The 26791-nt window shown below is 43.4% G+C and overlaps 1 protein-coding gene and 1 pseudogene across 5 annotated transcripts in view; both read right to left on the bottom strand.

Annotated features, from left to right (window-relative positions):
• The window catches only part of CACNA2D1 (calcium voltage-gated channel auxiliary subunit alpha2delta 1), a 472859-nt gene that overhangs the window by 100812 nt on the left and 345256 nt on the right, over positions 1-26791 (bottom strand). For all 5 annotated transcript variants that reach the window (XM_066634567.1, XM_066634568.1, XM_066634570.1 and 2 more), the window contains exons 9-11: positions 26254-26304; positions 19045-19144; positions 4475-4633 (exon numbers count right to left, since the gene is read on the bottom strand). In XM_066634567.1, coding sequence (XP_066490664.1) covers positions 4475-4633; positions 19045-19144; positions 26254-26304 — 310 coding nt within the window. The remainder of the gene's footprint in view (positions 1-4474; positions 4634-19044; positions 19145-26253; positions 26305-26791) is intronic.
• Positions 3801-3917, bottom strand: LOC136658251 (5S ribosomal RNA; annotated as a pseudogene).

Raw genomic sequence — 26791 nt, 5'->3', positions numbered from 1 at the left:
AAAGATTCATCTGTTCAAGTATCCGTGCAGCCATATGATAAAATATAGACATGTCTGAGAACATGGGCATACAGTCTAATATGTCAAAAATATTTGTACCTTGAGGATACAGTTTGACAGCATCTCTCTCTCTCTCTCTCTCTCTCTCTCTCTCTCTCTCTCTCTCTCTCTCTCATACGCACACATTCACATTACATTCAAAAATGCTCGCTTGGGCTAACTACCTCAATGTTTTTGTACGTACTATTCACGGATGCTTTTGTTTTGAAATAGTTGTGACACTTTTAACATTTCTGTGATCGCTTTTGACTGAAAATTGGAAATGCATTTTGTACACTGAAAAATGATACACTGAAAAATGATACAAAAATATGATTAACAACAGTAGACCATATCGCTTCTGGGAAATTCAAAATTCTTAAGGTTTTGTCACACAGTATAAATGTGAAGGTATAGGTACACATCCTAACGACCTGGAAAGTCTGAAAGAAAAAGTTTTCATGAGCTTCCCTAGACACTGAAGATATAAAAGTGAATTCCAAAATGATCATGGCATTTTCATATTCACTAACTCAACTGAAATTTTATTTCATAGCACATAAAGAAATAGAAAGTCCAAGAAACCAGGGGCGTGGCAGTTTGGAGGGAGTGCAGCAATGGATTCATTCAAGGAGTTTCAGACAGGAAGGAAGGATAGCAATGGCTATCTGGTTTAAATGAAACAAGTGCCACGCAGCAAAAGAATATGCAAAATAATGATGGCTGTCTTGAGGTTGTTTACTGAGGAAGAACACCTGAACACTGCATGTGACAATGCAGTTAAACATCCAGTGGAAGAGGGCACTGGAACTGAAGGATGGTGCCTGGCAGTTCAGGTGATGGCACGTGATGACCACAGAGAATGGAACCTACCAGATCAGGAGAAAAGCCTGATTATGTCAGTCTTCTCATGGGGTAGAGAACACAACACAAGCTTTCAAACCAAATAAAAAAAAAAGTCTTACCACTCATCTGAGATTTTACTCCCTCCCAAAGAATCCGAGATGAAGGCTAAAACTCTGACAGCGCAATCCTATTGAAAGGTTCCCCCAGCTGCCAGTAGAAGGCAGCACAGAGGCAGGGAGGGGCCATTCAGTGGTGGGCAAGAGTGGAACAGTGGGCTGATCAGGCCTGAGAGAAATAATGGAGGAAGCCTCCGTCCTATCCTATCCTATCTTATCCTATACTCCCTCCTGGGCCTGAATGCCCTACATGGGACTGCTCGGACTTCTGCCAGCAAATTAGCTGGCACAGATCCAACTTACTAGCCCCAATGGGCAGGCTGGAAAATTACTCAGGGTAAGGCGAAATATCCCTTCAGCAGAACTCCAGCCTGCTCCTTACCTGTTCCCAGTGTGGGCCACTCAGGTTAGGATTGGGATTGGGCAGGTTAGGATTGGACTGTCCATTGTCAAGTTAAATGTCAAAACTAGGCAGCCTTACCGAATGAGTATCGCAGTACTTGCAGAACACCCCCTCCCCAGCTTCTGCATTTTCAACCTGTAGGCTGACCTAATAGTTGCCTTCTGTATAGTAACTGCAACAATTTCGGGAGGGGTAAGAAAAAACAAGGGTCATTCCCAGGCCTTTTAGACTGTAGTTCCATTGTATGGGATGTCACTATTGTGAGAGGCCTGTAGGCATCAAAGAATCTCACAGCAGTCTTTTTCTGTTTTCAGCACTTTGCAACCTAAGTCCCATTTGGAGAGTTAAGAAATAATGAAGAGGCAGGCGAGCTGGATTGCAAAGTGATGGATGTAGCCCCAGGACATATTTGTTGTTCTGACTAAGTGCAACTGTTCCTGAGCAGTAAAACAACAGAAGAATAGGAGTTCATGCAAGCAGGAATGACAGGAGTGTGAATGTCTTTCATAAACAGATATACTTGTGTGTGCTCAGCCCTGCAAAGCTTTCTGAAGGAATGCAAATGAATGACTTCACTCTGTAGTCAAGGATGTGGGGGGGGGGGAATCAAGCAATTATATAATGTATGAGGAATCGCAGGTGCATATTCTGAGAAAGATATAGGAAGTCAATTGTTGTCGATTTTAGAGAACAGGCCTGGCAAAGGCTCCCTGCATACTATGGAGAACTGAAAAGCAGCTTCAGTGAGTAGACAGAATTTGCCATATCAAATCTAGCAAGGTCAAGAATGATGGTGATCTTGTATATACAGGTTGAGACTAATTATTCCTGTGGGTTCCTTTCCAAGCCAAAAAAAACTCTTTAGCAAATCAATTTAAAAAACAAAGTTTCTTTGCTCTGGTGATTGAAAAACAGCCTTGCTGACCTTTTGACTCTAAGATAAGAGTCATTAAGAAGACAATCCATCAATCAGTCCTCCTCCAACAACTTCACTCAGCCCCTCCCTTCACCAATGCAAACCGTGCTCAGGGGGAAGGGAGGGGCTGCTGGAGAGGGAAGGATTGATGGATTGTCAGCCAGCTGCCCTCTCTCTCTCTCTCTCTCATTAAGGAGGCTGTTGTTAAAGGAATGTTCAGTTTTTTAAACTGATTTTAAAGGGATGCGTTTTCCCCCTTCTCCAGGGATCAGCACATTCCTTCTTATTTGCAGTGGCCATTTGTGTTGAGTCAAATCCGTGTATAAAAAATCTGAATAGGCTGGACCTGTACATGGTGACATGTATATACATGTTTGGGGGCCACATGTATGTGGCCCCCAAACATGTATATGACTTAAGCACAGCACCCCAGTCTAGCCTTTTCCATTCCCTCTGATACCAAGTGATTTTAAATGATCCCAAATGTCTTGTAATAAATATAAATATAAAAACACAGCACCATAGTTGGCCGCCGTTCTTAGTCATCCTTATGTGTTGTTAAATAGTTATGTTTTCCCATCTGGGAGAAAATTGCATTCTAAAAATACTTTCAGGAGGAAAAAAGCGTTTTTAATAAAGTATTTGAAATGAATTGGTGAGTTTAAAAGGGATAAGGTTTGTGAATCATTTTGCTATCCAGTATTCTTTCCCACACTGATGAAGAACGCATTTGAAATAACAAGCTTCTGTGGTGATAGTTCAATTTAATTTTAGCTGAAATTGTGAACAGTTTCCTCCGAGTCGCTTTTAGGACTGTTGTGAATTCACACAGCAGAACATTGCCATGCTTTGAGTTTTCTTCCTTTTCGTCTCTGAAGTTCCTCCATAACATGTTGTGGTTCAAAGTAGGTAACAGACTGAGCTCCATACAAGCATTGCAATGCCCAATCTCCCTGTCATGTTGTTAAACATATTTACTTTGATTCATACAGAATGAAAGAGAGAAGGATTATGCTTTTGCAAAAGAACCAAGAAAATCAGAAAGCGAGAGTAGACCACTTCCTGTTTTCCACAGCAATTAGGTTTGCTGTACGTAGATTTGAGCTATAGTGGAATGCAAGATACATGAATGACAGGCACATATCCTAAATATGTTGGCACACACTGGGGAGCTATACCACATTCAGGCCTATCAGGCATAGATGCGTGGTGCTGATGGTTTTGTCTTTTGACAGTTTGTTGCAGGCAAATACAACTGCCACATTGAGGAATGATGCATGCTGACTTTGCACAATGTTGGCCTATCCATAAAGCTTACTGAGATGGTTGCCTCTGGTGGTGCATTGGTAGACAGGTCCCACCAGCCACCCACCTCCCATGCTCTTGCACACCACCTTCCACTCTTCACACTTCTTCTGTGTCATTCTCCTCTTACCTTTCTAATGGTTGGCAACCTTCTGTCTCGAAAGACTATGGTACAAGCCTACAGCACCTGGTATTCCCAGGCGGTCTCCCATCCAAGTACTAACCAGGCCTGACCCTGCTTAGCTTCCAAGATCAGACAAGATCAGGCATGTGCAGGGAAACAGTTGCTGTCTAACAGGAAGGAAAGTGGCAGGACAAAGGGGGATGGCAGTTGGTACTGCAAGATGCCACATAAAGGGAGGGCAGTCACATTTGGCAAGCAGCCTCAGGTGCCTGGAAGGGATTGTGGTTGGACTTTACATGTGACACGTGTTCAGAATGTCACATTCTCTGCTCAATCATGAAACCCATCAGATGGTCATGGGCCTGCCTCTCTGCCTAATCTACCCCACATGGTAAGAAAGAAAAGAAAAAGAATCTAAGAGAAACAGAAATGTTATAGCTCTGTAGCGAGAAAGAGGATTATTTGCATCTAAAGCAAAAAACTACAAAGCAATACATTGTGGTAGCAAATGTAGTTCCTTAAATGTAGAGCTTTAAATGGAGAAATATCTCTGTTGGGACAGATCTGCTTGTAAGATAGCACTTTAAAAAAACATGCACACAACTTCTTATTTAATATTAGCCATTCATTTAATATTAGTCATACACTCAAAGTAACCATCTACTCATCCAAAACCATCGTCACAGAACAGTCATAAGAAGTTTTAAAAGGATGCTGACACTTACATTTAGCAGCTGTTCAAAGGCGTAACTAAAGCCTTTTTTGTAATCGGTGATTCCCTTTGCTGAGATTTTATAGACAGCTTCTTTCAGCTTCTTCTTGTTCCTCACATTAGCTTGAACAAGATGATTGAAGCAACTGACGTTCTGAGCATTTTCATTGAACTGGAAAAAAAGAAGAGGGGGGGAAGAGCATTCAGTACAGCACATAGAACGGTGGTAACTTCCAAGAGCGCATACAGAACTCTGAAGGAAAAAAGATCACAATACGAGCAATTAATGCCCATTATTTGTATACCTGGGTTGGTTCCCAAAAGCAGTTTAAGTCCACACAAAAAAATATTGCTAGCCCACTGAAACCGTGGACTGCTTTTCTCTGAAAACTGACCCAACATGACATTATGACAAACTGCTATAGGAATGTCATATATATGTGTGTGTGTGCGCATTCTGTTAAAATAATACATAAATTAATCATGATTTCTCAATACCCGCCCTCAGCGCAGAACATGCAGTCCAACTTTAGTGCTGGGGTATAATTAAATGCATGCATGAGCCGGTGGTCTGGAGTAGGTTGATTGTCATTCCTTGGGAATCTAACCAAAAACGAGACTAGTGTTTTAATAGATAAAACAGGTTAACAACATCCCCAGTGGACATGTTATGTAGTTGATATAGCCAAGGTTCTGAAAGTCAGTGAGTGATTGACAGCTGTGGCTGCGGGGGGAAAATGCAACTCAGGGTTATGTTTAATTAATTTGAACTGCAATAAACTAAAGAGCTGAATGAGCTGAAGTATTTCAAGTGTAAGTGCTCCTGGCTTGGCCCCCAAACGGTCTAGTCTTTCCTCTAGTAGTTATCATAGCACAACGAAAACAATTCACCATCCAAACCACACTGAAAACATGACACTTTGCAGCAGAAATTAATACAGAGCTTGAAGCAGGCCATTACTTGAACTCTACATTGCTTCTCCACCCCCAAGGACAGGCCCTTACCTTGTCAGCCTAAGTGTGTTTTGATGATCATGTTTAACACTTATTTGTGGGGCCTATGTCTACTGGTTGCATTTTAAAAAGAAACAAAACCAAAACCTTTTCTTCCCTGTCCTGACAGACAAGGAGGGAAGGACACACCCTGATGGGTCCCAAAACTGAAATTGACAAGAGCTGAGAAGGAAAATGTATAGAGCCCTACTGAAAGTGAAACTGAGCCACAGGTGTGTGTTTACTTGCAAGTTAGGTGAATGTGCCTCAGCTCACTTCAAAGGGCAGGTTGAGAGGAACGCAATATCACCAGAATAGTCCCAATCTGATGAACGTAGGCCCCAAAAACACTTGAGAAGGAAGTTCCCCACTCCAGTTTTTTCAAAGAAAAGGTATCCAGCTGTATGGAAAGTGAAACTGAGCCACATGTGTGTGTCTGCTCACAAGTAGGCAAACATGCTTCAGCTCCTACCAAAGGCAAGGCAAAAGGGAATGGAAGGCCACCAGAATGGTCCCAATCCATTGAATGTGGAGCTCAACAAATGAACCAGAAGACAGTAAACCCCCCACCACCAACACCATAGTAAAAAGGATAAAAACAGACTGAAGCAGCTGGTAAGGTAAATCTAGGTTTTTGTTTTTTTATAGTGCAATTCTATCTTGCGCTGGAACAGGCAGGCCAGGAGGCCTGTGCTGTATCCAGTGCAAGATAGGGGCCCAAAGCGGCTCAGCCGGAGGCAAGGGGAAACTCTTCTCTTTATCCCCAGGTAAGCCACTGCAGCCCCAAAGGGTCTCCTTGGACTTGCATCACCCCCAGAGGTGGCACAAGTCTGAGCAGAATGGAGGGGCTTGCAGCTGCTCCATGCTGCTCAGGAACAGGGGCTAGGATCAGGCATATCTGCCAGGTCCCAGCCCTGACTCCCACTCCCTGCCCACCAGCCCCAAGACAGCTCTCCCCCGCCCTCTCCCACCCCAGAATGCCTCCTTCCCGCCTCCTCCCAGCCTCCTCCCTGCCCACCCTAGACCCTTGCGTTAGCTGAGCTCAGCCAACACAAGACTCCCTAGCTAAGTCAGCATGGAGGCTGGATTCAGCCTCCATGGGTTAGCACCCATGTGCCAGCCCAGCTGACTCTAGAGGAGGCGCAAAAGTGCTTTATGACACATTTGCGACCATCTTAGGCCTGCACAAGGGAGTTGCGCCAGCCCAAGGGCATGTTAGGATTGCACCCTTAGTCTTGTAAAGCTAGGTGGGTCCCAATACAGTATAATTATAAAAAGTGGGTTTGGTGCTAAAAAATTTGGTAACCACTAGTATAGATGATACTGTTCATGCTGGTCCACCCCATGTCCTGCTCCCCTTCCAAGTGCACCACTCTTATTCTCCAAATCACGTGGGACGTGGTTCATCCAAACTGCTCCCCCAGATGTGATCTGTGAGCATGTGCAAGAAGGTAGGTCAGAACCCCCTCTCCCCACATGATAGGAGATTGGGAAGGAACAGCCTGCTATGTTCATGCATTTCCTAACTGGAGGGAATAGCCAAAGTGGCCTCATCCAAAGCAACCCATATTCTAAGATGACCGGCTTTTATCACCATAACCTTGAACAAGCATTAATGAGTTTTTTGGTGCACTGTCTGGTACTGTCAGTTCTCACTACCTGCTAGGGTTAGGTTCCTGGAAACCTATTTCTAGGAAACCAAATTCACAGATAATGAACTATTGATCCTATGGAACCAACGGGGTTAGGTACAAGGGGTACCCTGGGCGGGGCGAAGGGGTATCATCAAAAGAATTGGTAGAGACCCTCAGGAAACCAGTAGAGTGCAGCAGGAAGTGCCAAATATCTCTGAATACTGAAGAGACCTTCCAGAGGCTGCAAGGACCTTCAGAATAGCTGCAACCAGTCCATACTCCTTTAAAATGACCAGCGGAAACTTCCGCCAGGCATTTTAAAGGTGTCCGTGTTGGTCACAGACACCATTCTGAAGGTCCCTGCAGCCTCTGGAAGGTCTCTGTATAGCAGATAGTGAAAATAGAGGTGTGGATAATGAGAGAAGGTAGCAATTCTGCCTCTTGTGGATAAGCAAATTTGCAGATAGTGAATTCACATATAAAGAGAACTGCCTGGTTGTTGCAGCCTCGTAGGGACAGAGGGTTGCGTGAAACATTTGGAACCTTCAACAGGCAGTACCAGTGCAAAGCTATGTACCGGACCTCCCACAGTGATGCGCCCAGCTTCGCTCTGTCTAACTATGCTAAGGAAGGCTGCAGGGGTGGACATAAGAACCTACCTGCCTCTGCAGTCATTCTCAGCGTGGTCATGCACCGCTTCTGCGGGTGGCCTTGCTCTGAGTGGCTCAGCTGAGAGCAAGCGGGGCAGGACCACAGTGACTGGATTGCCACAGTTGATGCGGCATTGCCGCCCCTGGAAGAGTGCCATCTGGGGTCCTGTTACCCCACCCCTTCTATGCAACTGTTGGTCAGCTGTTGCAAACTCCCCTAACCACATTTGATGGTGAGGAGGGCAGGAGGAGCTGCTTCCCATTGCTATGGACCTGCCCCCAAGAACAGATAGTGCACAAAACCATACAGTACAATTATCATTTAACTTGAGTTAACTGACTCTAAATAAGCTCACTAACCCCCCCAAAAAACATGAATTTCATAACCCATAAATTTCATAACCCACTGAGAATATAAACTGTCTCATGTTACTATTGATGCATTAAATGAATCTTATATTTGAAAATTTATCTTTATACCAACAGATCCAAAGAGGTGATGCATATTTTCTGAGTGCAAAAAGTTATCAAACTATAAATGAGATGTTGAAGTTGATTATCTTTCTCCTCCCGTGGGGATCCCAAATATTCCTCTTAGACTAAGAGTGTTTCATATATATCAACATAAATTGTATGTGAGAAGGCTTTAATGCTAAGGTCCTACATAACTAGTAGTACCAGGAAAACACCATAAAATCTCATTACAAAATAGATCCACATCCATGAAATCTAATAATCCATGAAATCTAATAATAAAATATGTCCATGAGCCCAGCACACAAAGCGAAACAGCTTTTCAAGCTTCAGTCACTAGGTGGCAGTCTAGTAAAGTAAGTTTGCTTCTCCATACAGAAGCACTCTAAAGGGTTTCTAAGGAAACACTTTGTGTTTCCCTTCACTTATGGCTTACAAGGAGCCTGGGAACATCATGTTTCAGTCCTAGAACTTATTTTAAATTCAACAGTGTATCCCATCAATAGGTGTCATAAAAAAGTGCATCTGAGCATGTGTAGAGTAAATTCTATCCACTACTGAAAAAATGGACAATGCTTTATACATGGAGAACTGAAGAGCAAGGCTTCCAAATCCCCCTTGTATGATTTATAGCCCAGTCCTAATCTGACCTTATGTTTCACCATAAATCTTACCATAAAGCATGTTTGCTGCACCCAGGAAGTAGGCTGTGCTGGCAGGAAGGTCTGCACCATCCCACCAGTGCTGCACGCAGCTGAACAGAGCAGGTAAGAAACTGCTGGAGGGAGGGTGGAAGGGGTTAGGGAGGTGTGTAATAGGATGGGGAAGGTGGGGAGAGGGTGGCTGAGGCCTGTGAGGGTGCCAGGGAGGCAGTACTGGCCTACACTGAATCCTACTCACCTTCCCATGCCTGGAAGCCCAACACAGGGCTTCTCGGACTTGCACAAGCAATTTTGCTGGTCCCTTGTGCAGGCTGGGGCTCTAAACAGGTAAGGGAACGAAACCTCCAGCCTGCTCCTTCCCAGCGCTGGATTCAGTGTAGACCATACAGCCCTGCTGCGCCACCGCTGGTCCCTTTTGCCGCCCGTCCCTTTTATTTGGTGATGTGCTATGGCTTCGACATCCTTCCTGGTAATATCTACATTTCCTGCCCACGTGATTAGGGCAGATAACAGAGTCATTATGTATGCCTTCATAATGAGTGAGGCCCATCTCATTAGGGCTGTGGATTGCTAGTGTAAGGCATAACCACACAAGTAAAATACTTGCAATTTAAATAGTAGTTGATGTGAATCTCATTTCTGAGGCTGTCAAATTTTTCACGTCAAGGCTGGGCGTGACTTTGCAGGGCTACCCTTGAAAAGCGTTTGAAAGATCAACTGGCCTAACATGCAGCTGCAAGGGTCCGTGTTGGGGCCCACGGCTGGGACCATGCAACTCCTGAACTTTGCTATCTGCATTGGGTATGTTTCCTGACTCAACTCAAAGTAGTGCTTATCACCCTGGAAGCCCTTAACACAGCCATTTTCAACATTTTTCTTCTCATGGCTCACTGACCTCTATGGTTTTCATCTCTCGTGATGTCACTTCTGGCTTCCAGGAGACTCTTCTGGATTCTGTTGCTCTGTCTCTAGGACAACTGTCTGTAGTCTGATAGGCAATTTGTTACTACAATTCATTACTACAAACAATTGCCCCAGAAAGAGAGTTGCAGAACCTGGAAGAGTTTTTCACCAAGTTTCAACTGTTGTGCTCCAAACTCGGAGTGACCAGATGTCATAACAGCAAAAGAGGACGGGGCACCCCAAAATGTAGGACATCCAAGAAAAATGTAGGGCACGACAAAATAAAAGCTTATAAACACCTGTATATTGAGTTCATGTGGTTAATTTAAACACTATATTTATTATTCAATTTAAAACTATATTGCATATAATTTATTACATATAACTTATTAATTACAAGAAGGTTATGCACTGCCTACAGGGGCTGCTCACAGGGAAAAGGAGGACATTTAAGTTCCTTTCCAGGACACAGCTAAAAAATAGAACATGTCCTGGAAAAAGAGGACACCTGGTCACCATGTCCAAACTCCCATGCCCAACCTGCAGATCTGTCACTAAACACCAGCTGAAAATTGCCGCCTCATTGGTTCAGGAATGGGATATCTGAAGGACCATCTCTGCCCACATGAATTTGTCCACCCTGTCTGGTCATCACTGAAGTCCTTGCTGCATAATCCCTTGACTTTTAAGGAAGTGGTTCCCAAAGTTTTCTGACAGGTGGTTCCTTTGGCCTACTGGTCTATTGGCTGTGGCTCCCCATTAAGGTTGCAATCCTATACATTTTATAGGGCATCAGGTTTTTAGCGAAGATTCCATGGCTCCCCTGGCTAGTTTCCATAGTTCCCCAGGGAGCCAAGGCTTACAATTTGGGAACCACTGTTCTAAGGAAAAGTTCCAGTACCTTGACCTTAGAACCTCCTTCCCAGGGGCAAATTTATACTCCTTTCTGTTGGGCTTTCAACTTTTTAGATTCATCAGGCATTTTAGTTGAATTAATTTTCCTCTTGCTGAATTGCTTTCATTCCCACTAGTCTTTGCATTCTGTTTTTGGTATTTTTGTTTTATTTTCTTGTAACTGTTGTTTATAATTATGTTGCCTGTTAGTTTTAAAACTTAACTGTTGTGAGCCACCATGGAGATCCTTTTGGGAATTGAAAGGTGGGGTATAAGTTCTGTAAATAAATAAATAAATTTTAGGAGGTACAGGATGAATTCTCTTGGACACTTGTTTCCCATACGGAAATCTCCTAACAGTAAAGTTGTATGCTCAGTTCCTATTTCTACAGGAAAATCTTACTGGCATACAAATCTACCCCAGAACATGAACAGAGTCAGCTAAATTTGGATAGAAAATTAGTAATAAGAACCTTGTAGACATATTTATTCTGCCTGACTTTTGATTCTTGTTCTTTTGGGGATTCTAACACTGGTTTTATGCTGATTTAAATTGTTTTATCCTGTTGCTTCTTGTATGTGTGTTTTATTGCTTTTATCTTTTTACTCTGTAAAACCACTTTGTGGAGATTTTCTCCATAAAAGTCAGGGCCTAGGAGAGGGGGGGTAAAGGGGGTAATTTGTACCCAGGCCCTGGGTCAGAAAGGGGGCCCAAGAGTCAAAGGAGGGGGCCCAGAAAGTTCCTGGGACCTTACATTTTCCTATCTCACCTGAATTTGCTACCTGGGCTCTGCATCAAGAAGCCTGATAGACCTGGGCTCCAAAGTGCATCCTGGCTGTCAGCACCTTCACCCTGCCCTGTTTTCCCCTCCCCTTCTACCTAGCCCCATTGCTCCCCTCCCCCTTTGGGAAGGGGCCCAAAAGAAACTTTGTACCCCCTTATAAATTCCTCTCAGAGGCCCTGGTAAAAGTGATATATAAATAAAGAAAATAAACTTTTTCACCAGTAGAAGCTGACTCTACAATGGAGAGAGAGAGAGAGAGAGAGAGATGCATGTGAGAGAAAGCATGCATTTTTTCTGTGAGAGAAAGGTAATCCTGCTGCATATTTTTCTAACCCTGTTTTTTTTTTAAGTCAGTTTCTTCTTTGTCTTCTTTTTAAAGTCAGACTTCTTCTCAGAATTCTTCAGAGAATTCCTTTCCATCCTGATATACTGATAACTATTGTAAAAGCATGGCATAAACAGATCTTTCCAATGAGACTTCAACACAAATCAGCTCAAAGCCGACCAGGCCCCCTTCTCTTTTTTCTTCCATATCCGATCCCACTAGAACAGTGTTTCTCAAACTGTGGGTCGGGACCCACTAAGTGGGTCACTAGCTAATTTCAGGTGGGTCCCTATTCATTTCAATATTTGATTTTTAATCTATTAGACTTGATGTTATTATGGTATGTGATTGCATCTGGGGAAATGTTACAGACCTGTACTTTTAAAAGGCTACTATGTATATTCTTTCAACAATGATAGTCAATCGACTTACTCCTGGGTAAGTGTGGGTAGGATTGCAGCCTAGGATTGTTAACAATTTTCCTGCTTGATCATGTCACTTCCGGTGGGTCCTGACAGATTCACATTCTAAAAAGTGGGTCCCGGTGCTAAATGTGTGAGAACCACTGCACAAGTATGTTCTTATGATAATTAGGAGACCTTCATGGTTTGTGATACATCTGCTTATAATGTTCTCATAACATCCAGAAAACTTCATGGTTTATGATACGGCCACAGCCTAACAGGCAGACCCTCCATTCTGAATACTTCAACGGTGCAGAAAATCTGGGGTTTAAGGAGGCATAAGATGTCTAGAACAACTGTATGCAGAAAGTTAATTGTGTGTCATGCCCTCCAACATGCGACACTGACAGAAGGGGAAATCCTATCTCTTCAACCTAATTCAAAACGGGCATATTGCTACATTTAACTACCGCCCAGGGAATACAGACATTTGAAAATAAATAGCCAGCATGTTGCCCGCCTAATCAGATTTTGCCGAGACTGATTTTTCATCTACTGAGGGCAGTTGCTATCGTGTTCCTACCACCATGGCTAAAACAGCTTGGTGACCCAGATGCAGCTATGCATAGCAAATGAGAAGCAGTGAAATAGATCTAATTCCAAGAGGCTTTTCCTTGTAACTAAATCCAGCTTGGCTGGTGTCCTTTGTGCACACACGTCTGTGCATTTCATAATAGGATCTTAGGGTTAATTCTTAAAAGTAGCTAAATCAGAATATTACTAGTTTCCCCAAGAACCCAGTATGTATTTACACAGTAACGTAGTGCTAATATTTTTCAAAGGCGTCTTAGAGAACACTAGGCAAACTGTGGTCATGCTAATCAATGGAACATGAATAAGTATTATCATTATATTAAATGTTTTGTTTAATATGAACAATTATACCAGTGCTTGTATTCAGTAGCACAAACCAGGAAGTCTCCAGTTCAAATCTTGCTTCAGTCATTAACTTGTTAGACTTAAGCAAGCCACACTTACACCTGCCAGACAGACCTTTTCCATGTAGATGGAATATATGGTTTGCCAGAAGCACGCTGGAAAGACCTGTCCCCACTGATACGTTCTGAAACCCCGTGTGCATAGCCTCTCTAAACTTGAATGTTGCAACTGGGGAGGGATCAACCATTGATTAGGAAGGCTGCTGCCTAGTAATCATTAGACCTTAATCATGGGAAGGATCTCTCCCAAGTAGAGCAAACTGTCTGCATTTAATAAAGCAAAGCATCTCAGAAAATCTGATGTGGCCAGAACTGTTGTCTGAATGGTAAAACAGAAAGAGGTGTTAGATATAGGGTGCAATCCTAACCAACTTTCCAGCTCTGACATAGCTGTGCCATTGTGGTGTGTACTGCATCCTTCACTGGGGAGGCAGTCAAGGGGGCCTCCTTAAGGTAAGAGCAGGTTACCTTATCTTGGGGCTGCATTGCAGCTAGGTCAGTGCTAGAAAGTTGGTTAGGATTGCACCCATAATCCTGCACACTGCATTTCATGTGTAATTTTTATTACAGTGGGGCCTCCGTATTTGAGGATCCTGTATCTGTGGTTTCAGTAAACCCCCTTCTCACAAGTCCTTTCCGGAGCTGCCCTGGCTTCCCCCCTTATAATGCAATAAAAATGTCACTTCTTGTTTTATGATAAAACCAGAAGTAATGTTATTTTCAATCCTTCTGAGCCCCACAGAATGGGGCCCCTTGCCTCCAGAGGGAGTGTTCCTCTGTATTCACAGATTCAGCTATTCGCAGCGGGTTCAGGAACGGAATCCCTGCTGATACGTGGGCATGTATTTGCAGTAGGAATAAAGAATGCATAGATTGAGACTATGAATTACTGAAACATCCCAGGTATTTGGCAATGTTAAATAAGCTTAACAGTGCAATCCTGACATGTTGGCATCCTTCAGTCTCGGAAGACTATGGTATTGCGCTCTGAATGGTGGTTCTGGAACAGAGCGTCCTCTCCAGTGCGCGAAGCCTGGGTAAAGTAGATATGGAGGATAGGCTGTTACCCATGCAGCAAAATCCCCCTCTCCATGTCGCTGGAATGGTCCAATTGAATTATTTAACAGCCCGAAGGTAGGAAATTGGATTTTGGTGCTTTTTCCCCCCTTGTTACAAGGCATTTAAAGGTGGACCTCGGCATCAGTGATGAGTCAAATCAGTGGATACCAAATCAGTGGATACTGAGGTCCCACATCTACACTATTATGAGTGCTTCCAGTGTTGACTTGGTTGCACATCTCCCTCTGAAAAGCCCTTTCCAGACGTTACACCAAGCATGTGGAAATGAAGTGCAAGCCACTTATACCAGTGGTTCCCAAACTGGGTCAGGACACACTCGTGTCAGTGGATACCAAATCAGTGGAAAATTAGCCTAATTCTGGGGTGGCAATAGAGGAGCAAGAAACCTGGAAGCGGATCTCTAAAGTCAATTTTCCACTGATTTGGTATCCACTGACTGTTTTCATCCACTAGGGGTACCAGAATAGAGCCTCAGTGGATAATGAGGAATGACCTGTATTATTAATAGGTCCCTAAGGGTGCAATCCAAACCCCTTATGTCAGTGCTTTCCAGCACTGGCATAGCAGTGCCAATGGGATGTGTGCTGCATCCTGCAGTTGGGAGGATGCTGCATTGCCCTTATGTCAGTGCTGGAAAGCACTGACATAAGGGGTTAGGATTGCGCCCTAAAGCACACAACATGTCTCCACTTTCCACAAGTGCTCTGAATATTTTATTCCTTGTTCCAAAATATACCATCCTTCATCCAAGGAGCTTAAGGTGGTGTCGCCTCACAACAACCCTGTGAAGTAGGGGAGGCTGTGAGATAGTGACTGACCCAAGGAAGCTTCAATCACTTTAAAGAGACCGTGAGCTTATAATATTTTCCGAACAGCATGGCAGGATCTCCTTCTACCCTCTACAGGCTTATAGTTGAAGTACATTCCTCTTGAAGTCACAGTTTACCCACAATCATAAACAAATTAAACTCTCTCTGTCAACATAAGAAACCAAGTCTCTAAATCACAGCATGCTGGGATTGAATTGCAACCCCTATCATCTACCACTTACAGCTATCAAAGCATATAACCGGATTAGTGGGGAAACAGCTGTATTGCATACACATTTAAGCTCTTTTAAACAGCAGGCTTCCTTTCTGCAACAAAGCACACCGCTTCGCATGGTAGAAATGCAAATTCCAGGGGAAATTAGAACATATTAATCCCTGACAGTCTTTACATGGTTTAAATACCTCCTACACTCTATTCCTCCCTGGAAATAAATTGCAGTGACTCCACTATATATCCCAGTTAGTATTGGCACAAGTGTAAATATGGGTCCCTCTTCTCCTAGAGCAGTGTTTCTCAACCTGGGGGTTGGGACCCACTAGGTGTGTTGTGAGCCAATTTCAGGTGGGTCCCCATCCATTTATTTTTAATATATTACTTACTTCCTTAACACACTATTTCTCAAACTTACTTCCTTAACACACTATTTCTCAAACTGTGGATCAAGACACACTAAGTGGGTCATGTGCCAATTTCAGGTGGGTCCCCATTCATTTCAATGTGTATTTTATTTTTAATATATTAGACTTGATGCTACCATGGTACATGACTGCATCTGGGAAAATGTTAGAGCTCTGTACTTTTAACAGGCTACTATGTATATGCTTTCGCCAATGACAGTCAACGGGACTTACATCTGGGTAAGTGTAGGTAAGATTGTTAAAAAGTATCCTGGTTGATGATGTCACTTCCAGTCATGAATCGCTTCCGATGGGTCCTGACAGATTCTCATTCTAAAAAGTGGGTCCTGGTGCTAAAAGTTTGAGAACCACCATCCTAGAGGATGACATCTAAGTAGCTTGAAGGTCATTTCTATACATTGTTGCAAATGCTAAAGCATAAAATTTAGTAATAGGAAGGATGCTTTTTTCTAATACTTTAAAAACATGGTTAAAAAGTTTGAGATGCTAACTATTGTTAAATAGTTAAAACAGATTGGTTAAAAAAAATCTAGAATATAGTGTATTTAGGAAAAAAAATGACTTATGTCTGACCTAGTCAAACCAGTAAGATAAACATAAAAGCAACCCCACAACCAAAATGAGTCAGCCAAAGCAACTCTATTCTGGCTACATTTGCCTGAAGTGGACCTCCTGGCAAAGTTAAGTTTTGATTCTTCATTTCCTGTTGAGGAAGGGGGAGGGAATATACAATTGTTTCTGAAAGCCAGTCACCCATGACTGCTCCAATCAAATATCATATAATATTTATGTAGCGAGGCACACTAAAGCTATATATTATGCAAATTGAATTGTTGCTGCATCATTTTCTCAAGCTGTTTGTCGGACAGCGGACTCTCTTCAGAAACTACTGTGTGAGAAACTACTAGAAAGAGTGCCATATGCTATGTTCTGCGCCTGTCTGTGGGATTTCCCTTCCCCTGAGGATGAATGCTTTGAGACAAAAGCATGCCTGACTCCTATAGCAAAGTCCTCTGAAAGAAGCATCTGCCCCTGGAACCAGGAAAAATAAATAGACTTGATGTTCAGCACGTCACATTTTCATTGCAGGGAGTAATAGGAAATGAATTTGCAAGCATTTCGAAATCTCACTAGAACCAGAAGCAGTCATAATTTTGATTCAGTGCTCAATTTCTTCTCCACCCCTTGCTCCCACACAACCCTTCTGGAAAAGAATCCTGGGAAATTCCTTCAAAGTTCCTACTCAAAGACAATTTCTACAAAAAAAAAAAAACATTCAGAGAAAAACAGCTATAAAATGTTCACAGGACATAAACTCGATATATATTTGAATACGCCCTAGGGAGAAATGCAGTTGGTATTTAAGTACTGTATCTAAGAAACACAACTGGCATCTAAGTATTGCTTTGAGATGCAACCCATTTAAACCTCCTGATCCCAAGGATCTCTGGGTGTATTTCATAGACCTCACCAACTTTCCAGCATTGATGCAGCCATGCCAATGGGGTGTGCACTGCATTCTGTGCTGGGGGGGGGGGGGAGAACAGGCATAGAAGCCTCCACAAGGTAAGGGAACTTTTGTTCTCTTGCCTTGGAGTTGCATTGTAGCTGCATCGGTGCTGGAAAGTTGGTTAGGATTGGGCTGTCAGTCATGTGAGCCACCTCGCAGTAGAACTTTACATGTTGTATCCAGGAACTTAATGCCAAGGCATGCATGCACTGAACCTAGCCATGCATTTCCATGTGAATGGCTGCACCAGAGTTCATTTTCACAGATCAACGATTTGTGCATGTGGTATAGAAATTGTACCTGCATTGAAAAGCGCATGTGAATAAGTGTGCCCAGCTACAGACAAACAGTGATTGTACCTGGGTACACAGATGTGCTCAGGTAGAGATTAACAAGTGAAAATCCCATGCCAAAGGGTTCTTTAAAAGCCTTTTTTTTCCAATATGAACAACACTAGATGTTTTGGCAGTATTCTTCACTTTATTTCACAACACTTACTCATGCTTACTCATGGCATCCAGAACAAACTTTACTTTTATCATGCAGTTTGTGATGTTTTCATATGGGATTTTTTAAAAAGGTGGTCTGGTTGCAATTCCATGTGAATATTTTCTTCTGCAGTTTGTTTTCACAACGGCTGATAGGGCTTCTCCTTCTCCTGCTGCCATGATTATAGTCTTTCCTATCTGTTTCAAGTCATGACTGATAGAGAATTCATGTGGTCAGAATTGTGTTCAGAAACAGATCTGAACGTGTGTTCAGAAATAGACCCGAGTTCTTCCACCCAATGTTGACACAGTACTGCGTAAGACCTGACTGCAATTTCCCATGGGTGAAGAGCACCGTTCTCTTAACATTTGATTGCATATTCAAATGGAAAATCAACCACGGGGACAAACCTGAAGTGACTAATTTCCAATACAGTATCTGAATGTTTTAGCTCTAAGGTAAAACAGACATTCTGGGGCAAACAGCAACAGAGGATGTCTCAGAAGAGCAGCTGAGGGGTGTAAAAACAGAACCTGGACCAAGTCCCTGCTGCTGTTCACACTTACAAAGAGTTTGTCAGTGAGCCATTTGTCTGTACTACCAGGAGTGAGTCAATGGGCGGAGTCAGGATTACTGGTCCTTGAGCCTGTGATTGGGGCACAGGTTAATCCCCTTCCCCCAGCACCACTGCTCTAATAAAATTATAGATGAATAAGGCCATGATTAGATCTTCCATTTCATGTGCAGTTTGGCCCTAATGGCTGTAGACATTGATGTTATCATTTAAAGATTAGCAACTCTTGGTGATGAGATAGATTCTTTCCCATTAGTTTAGTGAGGAGCAAAATGCCTTTGTTCTCCCTACCCCAATCATCATCAGTGATACTCACTGTTTTCAATCAAGGGACAGGGCAACAGAATAACCCTATTCCAAAAAGACTTCTGTCTCTTTGTTGGAATGCTTATTAATGGCCTTATATAAATATTATTAATGATCACCATAAACATCTCGAGAGATTACCTGATCTGGACTGTCAGTACTATTTTTATGTGAAGAACATTCAGAAGTTGCCCCAAATTACATTGGAAAATAAAAAACTTGTCTCCATGATCTACATAAAAACAGTATACTTCCAGGGCAGGGCAAGGGTAGATTTTATGCCTGGCTATGTACAGCCGCAACCACTAAATACTCCCAATTTATATACAACTTTCAATTTTCATATACAACTAAGATCATAACTATTTTGATGTTTAAACAGCTTTGAAAAACACATCCTTGGGCCACCAGTTCTGGGTTACAGGATACTCACTGAAACTACGTTCACAAAGTCATCATCAGACAAGGTTTCCAACATCTCAATGACGGATGTTCGGATCAACTTCAAGGTCAACCCACTGACACTGCCGCTCCTACAAAACAGGGTTTTTTGAAAAGAAAAACACTCTGTCAATATATTTTGATTGCAGCCAAGTTTTTTAAAGACAGGTCACTTAGTATTAATTTGATACTTTGAAGCATCTGTGCACATGTAACCTTGGGAGCATCTACTTGATGTCAACAGACATCCATTCCCCCATTTTCTTAGCTATAGGCATAGATTCTGTTAGATCAGTGGTCACACTTTGGGCTGCAAGGGCCACACTGCTCGGTCTTGCTCTTATGATGGGCCAGTGCAAGTCACTTACAGGAAACAATATAGACATTTTATGCATAACTCTAATGATGTTCACAACAGAAGAAAAATATTTGCAGCTGCAAGGCGGAGACAGCTCTCTCTCTCTCTCTCTCTCTCTCTCAGTGAAAGCAGCCTAGTCCAGCAGTCACTTCATCCAGCATGAGGAAGAAGCATCAGCTGCTCCCAAACTGTGGGTTCATAGACCACGAGTAGGTCAAAACCTAATTTTTGGTGGGTTGCAAAATGACAAGGCAGATTTGGGTGCTTTCAGGAAAATACAGTACAAATAATTTGCACGTATGTGGGCTGGGAGAGGGACATCTCCAATTTTATGTTTCAGACCACATACAGAGACTGAAGTAGATTCAGGATTTTCAAAAGGAAGTGTTCCTTTAAGCATAATAAACTCATAGAATTCACTAAATACAACATGTGGTGATGACTGCTTACTTACAGCCCAATCTTGAGCTCTTCAGTGCCAGTGCAGGTGTACTGCCAGCGCTGGGTGTCGCAAACATGCCATAAGGCACGTCAGCAACATCTGAAGAGGAGGGTGCTGACAAGGTCATGGGCTCAGACTTGAGAAACCCCATTGCGGGGCTTGGGGCTTCCCCCCAAGAGACCTCCAGTGGCTGCCACAGGGCCGCAGAATGCAGCAGTTAGCTGCTTTGGCGCCACTGCACCCAGCAGCAACACCACCTTTAGGATTGGGCTGCTAGCCTGGCTTAAAATGGGATCATACAAATTCATGGAAAACAGACCTATCAATAACTATTAGCCACAATAGCTAAATGGCACCTCCCAGTTCAGAGACAGTGTCTCTTTTGATATAAGTTAATGGGAGAGAATCATCTGGGAAGGCATATCACCTTCATGAACTGCTTACTGGCTTCCGCGAAGAACCTGGATGGCCACTATTGTAAACTGGATGCTGGACTAGAATCAAACAGGTCTCTGTGTATGCACAAGACCAATTGATATTATCAGCGGTTAAACTGGCCTATGTTCATGCATACAAAAAGGTACAAATGCTCTTCCATTAAAAAAAAAAGGGAAATACCGCTATAGTTATTATGGAATGCAGAAAATTTTAATTTTAATGATATCCAAGAGCTGCTACTCTTCAGAATTTGCTGACAATTTTGCCTTCTGTGCTGAAGTGTACAGTGGCACTCCAGTCATGAAAATCTTAGCTTATGAGCACAATGCAAAATGTAAGGTGGGTTTCAAAGACTACACAGTCTTCTGAGCAAGAAATGGGTAACCCAAGGGCACCTACATAAGAACAGCCCCGCTGGATCAGGCCATAGGCCCATCTAGTCCAACTTCCAATATCTCACAGTGGCCCATCAAATGCCACAGGGAGCACACCAGATAGCAAGAAACCTACATCCCAGTGCCACTCCCTCCTTGCACCTGGCATTCTGACATAACCCATTTCTAAAATCATTTTCTGAAATGTTTGTTGTATGATCGCCCTTCCTTTTTCAGAGTTCCATGCACATGAGCAGAGCAGCATGCGTGGGAGGCTACTGAACTAGATGTGCAAGAGCCATAAGACAGTTTCTTAAAGTGCTGCCATGAAATAGTAGTGGTGATGATCCACAACAAGCGTGCAGCATATTTGGGGGAAGGGCTGTAGACCAGCGGTAGAGCACAAGCTTTGTTTGCAGACAGTCCCAGGGTCAGTCTTTGACATCTCTATGTAGGACTGGGGAAAAACCTCTGCCTGAAACCCTGGAGAGCTGCTGCCAGTCATCATGGCATCATTCTGAGAGAGATGGACCAATTGTGTAGCTCTAGTTTGACCCCTACATCAGTAACTATTATATTGCCCCTTCACTGCAGAAGCAGCTTCCTTGGATGTGTGTATGATCATATACATGAGAATATTGCCATTTTTAGACAGGAAAAGCACATGGATTTTTCCCATTTAACCCTTATTCCTCCAGGAAGACAATGAATGATTAGATAAGAAAAAGCCCAAATGCTAATGCCCAAATGATGATTTGTTGCCCAGAGCTGATTCATGCCCACACACTCTGCAGAAGAACACTAGAGATGTGCATCGCTTCACTGTGGGGATCCATTCTCGCAACCCTGTCATTAAGTGGCACTGTTCTTAAACAATGTTACCTGCGCAAAGCCTCTGGAGCCAAGGGGAGCTGTGCTCTCCTCACCTCCAGATACTTTTCTGAGTTCCACAGAGGCCGTGAACGTTCATTTGTGGCCTCTGCAAGGCTCAAAATGGCAAATAAGGCATAAAACTAGCTACTTCCAGTTTCTGCAGGAAAACCAGAAGTGACTTATTTCACCTTATAAGGCATTCTGAGACCTGGGGAAGGTGCTTCACCTGTACTATGCATTCACCTGTACTAAGCAGCGAGGGTTTACATGAAAAGGATCATAGTTTACCAAGTAATATCCCTGTATAGCTTTCCGCACGAAGTAATTTCTTTTAAAATGCTATTACCACTTTAAATTTGGGAAAATTGATTGTATAAGTTTGGTTGGCTGTTTCTGTTCATTTATTTATTTATTTATTTATTTATTTATTTGTTGTCGTTTTTCTGGTGCTGTTTTTCAGGCGATGCTGTCCATGCTGTGGGCAATTTAAAAAAATTATAAATAAATTGAACAGGCTGACAGCAATGACAACATGCACATGTTTCCTCAATGTTGAGCATACCGAACTGCAGTTGGAAGCATCCCAGGTGCCACATCAACAATGGAGGCAAAGCACACATAAACAGAACTTTTCAGGTACAGCACAAAGCAATATATGAGAGAAATCAACATCTAGCTCTTCACTAGCCCCTTGGCACCAGTCTTAACAAAGGAAGTCTCAAGGATAGCAGCAGAAAGCTGCTTCTCTGCAGCCCACACCTCTAGATCACAGAGATCTAACCTCCAAATCTAACAAGAGAACAAAACAAAACCTCAGAAGCATTTTTTGTTTGCACAATTTGAGGTGGCAGCTCTTAATTTATTGTGACATCATACAATATTGTTTTTAATTAACAACGCAAAATGAAAACATCCAGTAGAAAAATGAAAAGACAAATGAGCATTTTCTACCACCAAAAATAATTAATAAAAATACCATATACCCAGAAATGTTCACTTATCTGGCATTTAATTGCTTTCATTCACATTCAAACATCTTTAAAACACACACACACAGGGGGGAGAGAGAGGGAAATAGCACATGCACAAAATAATTCTTATGAGTGTAGAATAAATAATGTATGAGCAATGCTTAAGAGGATTGAAGGAGACAATGATTCAGTCATGCTGAACTGGATCAAGCCATTTGGAATATAATTCCAAGCTTCCATCCCTATGGATTCCAAGCTGAGCTCACAAATTCACTGTTTACTCTGGTCCCCACTATTTCTTGTGTATTTCATCACACACACTAGCATGCGCCCAAGACATATTTACTTTCATTCATTTAAAAATTTTACATCCGATCCATTTCACATTCCATCCTCCATCCCCACAAGGGCCATCAGGGAGGCTTGCAACATTACTAAAAATAAACAGATTAACAATCACAATTAAGACGATGCCAAACTGAAGTCTACGCAACACAGACCAACCAAAACAGAACCAGAGTATAATTAACAATAAGCCACCTGCAACAGGTGCACATTCACCAAAAGCATAAGACCCCCAAGGACTGTCAGCCACAGTGCCAGAGGATTGGAGGATAGCAAATGTTACACCGATCTTTAAAAAGGGAAGGAAGGGGGACCCGGGAAACTATAGGCTGATCAGCCTAACATCTATACCGGGTAAGATGGTGGAATGCCTCAACAAAGATAGAATCTCAAACCACATAGACTAACAAGCCTTGCTGAGGGAGAATCAGCATGGCTTCTGTAAGGGTAAGTCTTGCCTCACGAACCTTTTAGAATTTTTGAAAAGGTCAACAGGCATGTGGATGCAGGAGAACCCATGGACATTATATATCTGGACTTTCAGAAGGTGTTCAACATGGTCTCTCACCAAAGGCTACTGAAAAAATTCCTCAGGGAATTAGAGGGCAGGTCCTCTCCTGGACTGAGACCTGGTTGAAGACCAGGAAACAAAGACTGGTTGTCAATGGGCAATTTTGACAATGGAGAGAGGTGAAAAGCGGTGTGCCCCAAGGATCTGTCCTGGGACCAGTGCTTTTCAACCTCTTCATAAATGACCTGGAGACAGGGTTGAGCAGTGAGGTGGCTAAGTTTGCAGACAACACCAAACTTTTGCGAGCAGTGAAGACCAGAAGTGATTGTGAAGAGCTCTAGAAGGATCTCTCCAAACTGGCAGAATGGGCAGCAAAATGGCAGATGCGTTTCAATGTAAATAAGTGTAAAGAGATGCACATTGGGGCAAAAAATCAAAACTTCACATATAGGCTGATGGGTTCTGAGCTGTCTGTGACAGATCAGGAGAGAGATCTTGAGGTGGTAGTGGACAGTCGATGAAAGTGTCAACCCAATGTGCGGCGGCAGTGAAGAAGGCCAATTCTATGCTTGGGATCATTCGAAAAGGTACTGAGAACAAAACAGCTAATATTATAATGCCATTGTACAAATCAATGGTAAGGCCACACCTGGAGTATTGTGTCCAGTTCTGGTCGCCACATCTCAAAAAGAATATAGTGGAAATGGAAAAGGTGCAAAAGAAAGCGACTAAGATGATTGCTGGGCTGGGGCAACTTCCTTATGAGGAAAGGCTATGGCGTTTGGGCCTCTTCAGTCTAGAAAAGAGACGCCTGAAGGGGGACATGATTGAGACATATAAAATTATGCATGGGAAGGATAAAGTGGATAGAGAGATGCTCTTTACACGCTCACGTAACACCAGAACCAGGGGACATCCACTAAAATTACAAGCCATGATGTGTATGTGCAACCTCCTGATTTTAGAAATGGGCTATGTCAGAATACCAGATGCAGGGGAGGGCACCAGGATGCAGGTCTCTTGTTATCTGGTGTGCTCCCTGGGGCATTTGGTGGGCCGCTGTGAGATACAGGAAGCTGGACTAGATGGGCCTATGGCCTGATCCAGTGGGGCTGTTCTTATGTTCTTATGAAGGGGATTCCACAATCTGGGTGCCACTACTGAGAAGACCCTACCCAGAGTTCCTGTCAGTTGTACCTCACCAGGTGGCACAAACTAAAGTAGGGTCACTGAAGATGAATGGAGTGCACAGGTAAATTCATTTGGTAGAATCTTCCTGTGCACTAAATATGCCTCTGAGATGGTGTAGCATAGAGGACAAGACATTGCACTATGAATTGGTACTTCCATGCTTCAGATCTTACCTTGCCCATGAATGCACCAATGCAAGCCAGTTCCGCTCAGAATCAGCTATATATGCAGATATAATACAGTAAAAAGTATTACCTGGCGGGCAGCCCAATCCTGAGCTGCACGCGGTGCCTAGGTCTGGCGGCTCCATGGCGGGCTCCTGCTGGATCCTGCACCTCCTGCGCTACCGCGGGAGGCTCCTTGGGAGAAAGGGATGTTAGTCCCCTTCCCCCGGATAAGGGAAGCAGCCCTGCAATGGGGCTACTCACTTTAGTGGTGACCAAAAGATCGCCACTAAAGTAAAGGCGTTCGTGTAGGGCGAGCAGCCCTGCTTGAGCGCCTTGGATCCTGCAGAGCTCAGCTCCGCGGATCCGCCTCTCCCCCACCCCGACACGCCTCCCCCATGCCCCTGGCCATGCCTCCCCCCTCCCCGGAACGCATCCCCCACGCCCCTGGCCATGCCCCCACCTCCTGTTCCGCAGCCCAGTGAGACTGCCGAGCCGCGGAACCCGGGCACTCACAGGGCGCTAGCCCAGCACCAGCCAGCACTGAGCTAGCTCCGGCGGGAGCCTGGTGGTAAGTCCCGCAAACGTGCCTTACGGCACGTTTGCGACTATGGTCCACGGCACGAAGCTGCGCCGCGGACCACAGGATCGGGCTCTGAGGCTGCAAACCTAACCACACTTTCCTGAGAGTAAGCCCCATTTCACAAAATAGGGCTTACTTCTGAATAGACGTGGTTAGGATTGTGCTCATATTTGGATAACCATGACTCCCCAACTCCCTGTGCCAGCCTGAAAAATGTCTTTCTGCACTTTCTTAACTTACAGCGTCATTTTAAGATCCACATCAAGATAATACACATGAAGCACCTTGAATTCTCAACAACTATATTAAATTCTACTACTACTACTACGTAGATTCGAATACACACTATTATGTGCATCTATTCTCCATTTTTTTTTTTAAACCAAGAATAGGTTTTGGGTCTTCAAATTTTATTAGAGGACTAGCAGGAAAGAGCTACTAAATCCCATTCCTTTCCTCTTGCTCCCACCTGCTAGGTACTTTTTGCTCCATGGGGAAACAGTCAGTTCTATCTTCTTTCCTATAAGACACCAACCAGCTCAGGAGTCATTTGAGAGAAGAAGAAAAAACTAGAAGGGAAGGGGTTCAAATAGCCCCTTTCCCTTCTCCTCCTAAAACTGACAGCCCTTGAAAAGCCGTGAAGGTTGCTTTCAATTTAAAATAAAAAAATACAGGAAAATGTCTAAGAAAAAGACATGTGACTGAGTATAACATGTAAATTGCACCTCATTCAATTGGCAACTTCAAGAACTGAGACACAAACAAGAACAGCAATACCAAACAGACAGACAGAGAGGGACACACTTATTCATTCATAAAAGTAAATCAGATTCTTCTGCAGTTCAAAACATTTTCTGGAGTGTTTCTTGTTTGTTGAACAGCTTTTGCAGCTGTTTCAGGAAAAGCATTTCCCAACCCTTCTAAATAAGCATCTAAATGTTTGGCACTCACGCATCCACCAGAATGAGCATGTCTTTGGGAGATGCTGCTCCTTGGATGTACCTGAAATTAAGAAAACATTTGGAAATTAAAAATAGGAAGCTTTCAAAATACAATCCTGGCTTTTGATCCACAGAACTTCTGATGTCAAAAAATACCGGCATGGCTGCATCAAAGATCCCATGGGCTGTACCCTGGCAGGAAATTGATGCAACAACCTATTCTCTGTAGTATTCTCCCTTTTTGGTAAAGCAAGAGTCAAAATAGCAGCAGGAAATCTACTACACCATAGCCTGCCAATCTTCTGGCCTTGAGATGCCATCGGGAATCCAGAAGTGGCGATGATATGAAATGCATCATGCTGTGACATCACTGCCACTGCGTTTAGAAGTCTAGTGCGAGCCCAGAAATAGTGGTAAAAGGGTCAGGGCGGGCAGGAGGGTTTTTCTCAGCCCATAGTTTCCACATGCTGCAGTGCTGCCCACTGTACTGAGCCTGCTGCTGCTGCTGGAAGGCTCATGTCACGGTCTCACTGCCAGGCAGCCACCCC

Source organism: Tiliqua scincoides, chromosome 7, assembly GCF_035046505.1.
Source record: "Tiliqua scincoides isolate rTilSci1 chromosome 7, rTilSci1.hap2, whole genome shotgun sequence".
Taxonomy (NCBI): domain Eukaryota; kingdom Metazoa; phylum Chordata; class Lepidosauria; order Squamata; family Scincidae; genus Tiliqua; species Tiliqua scincoides.
This window is presented reverse-complemented; position numbering and strand designations above follow the sequence as displayed.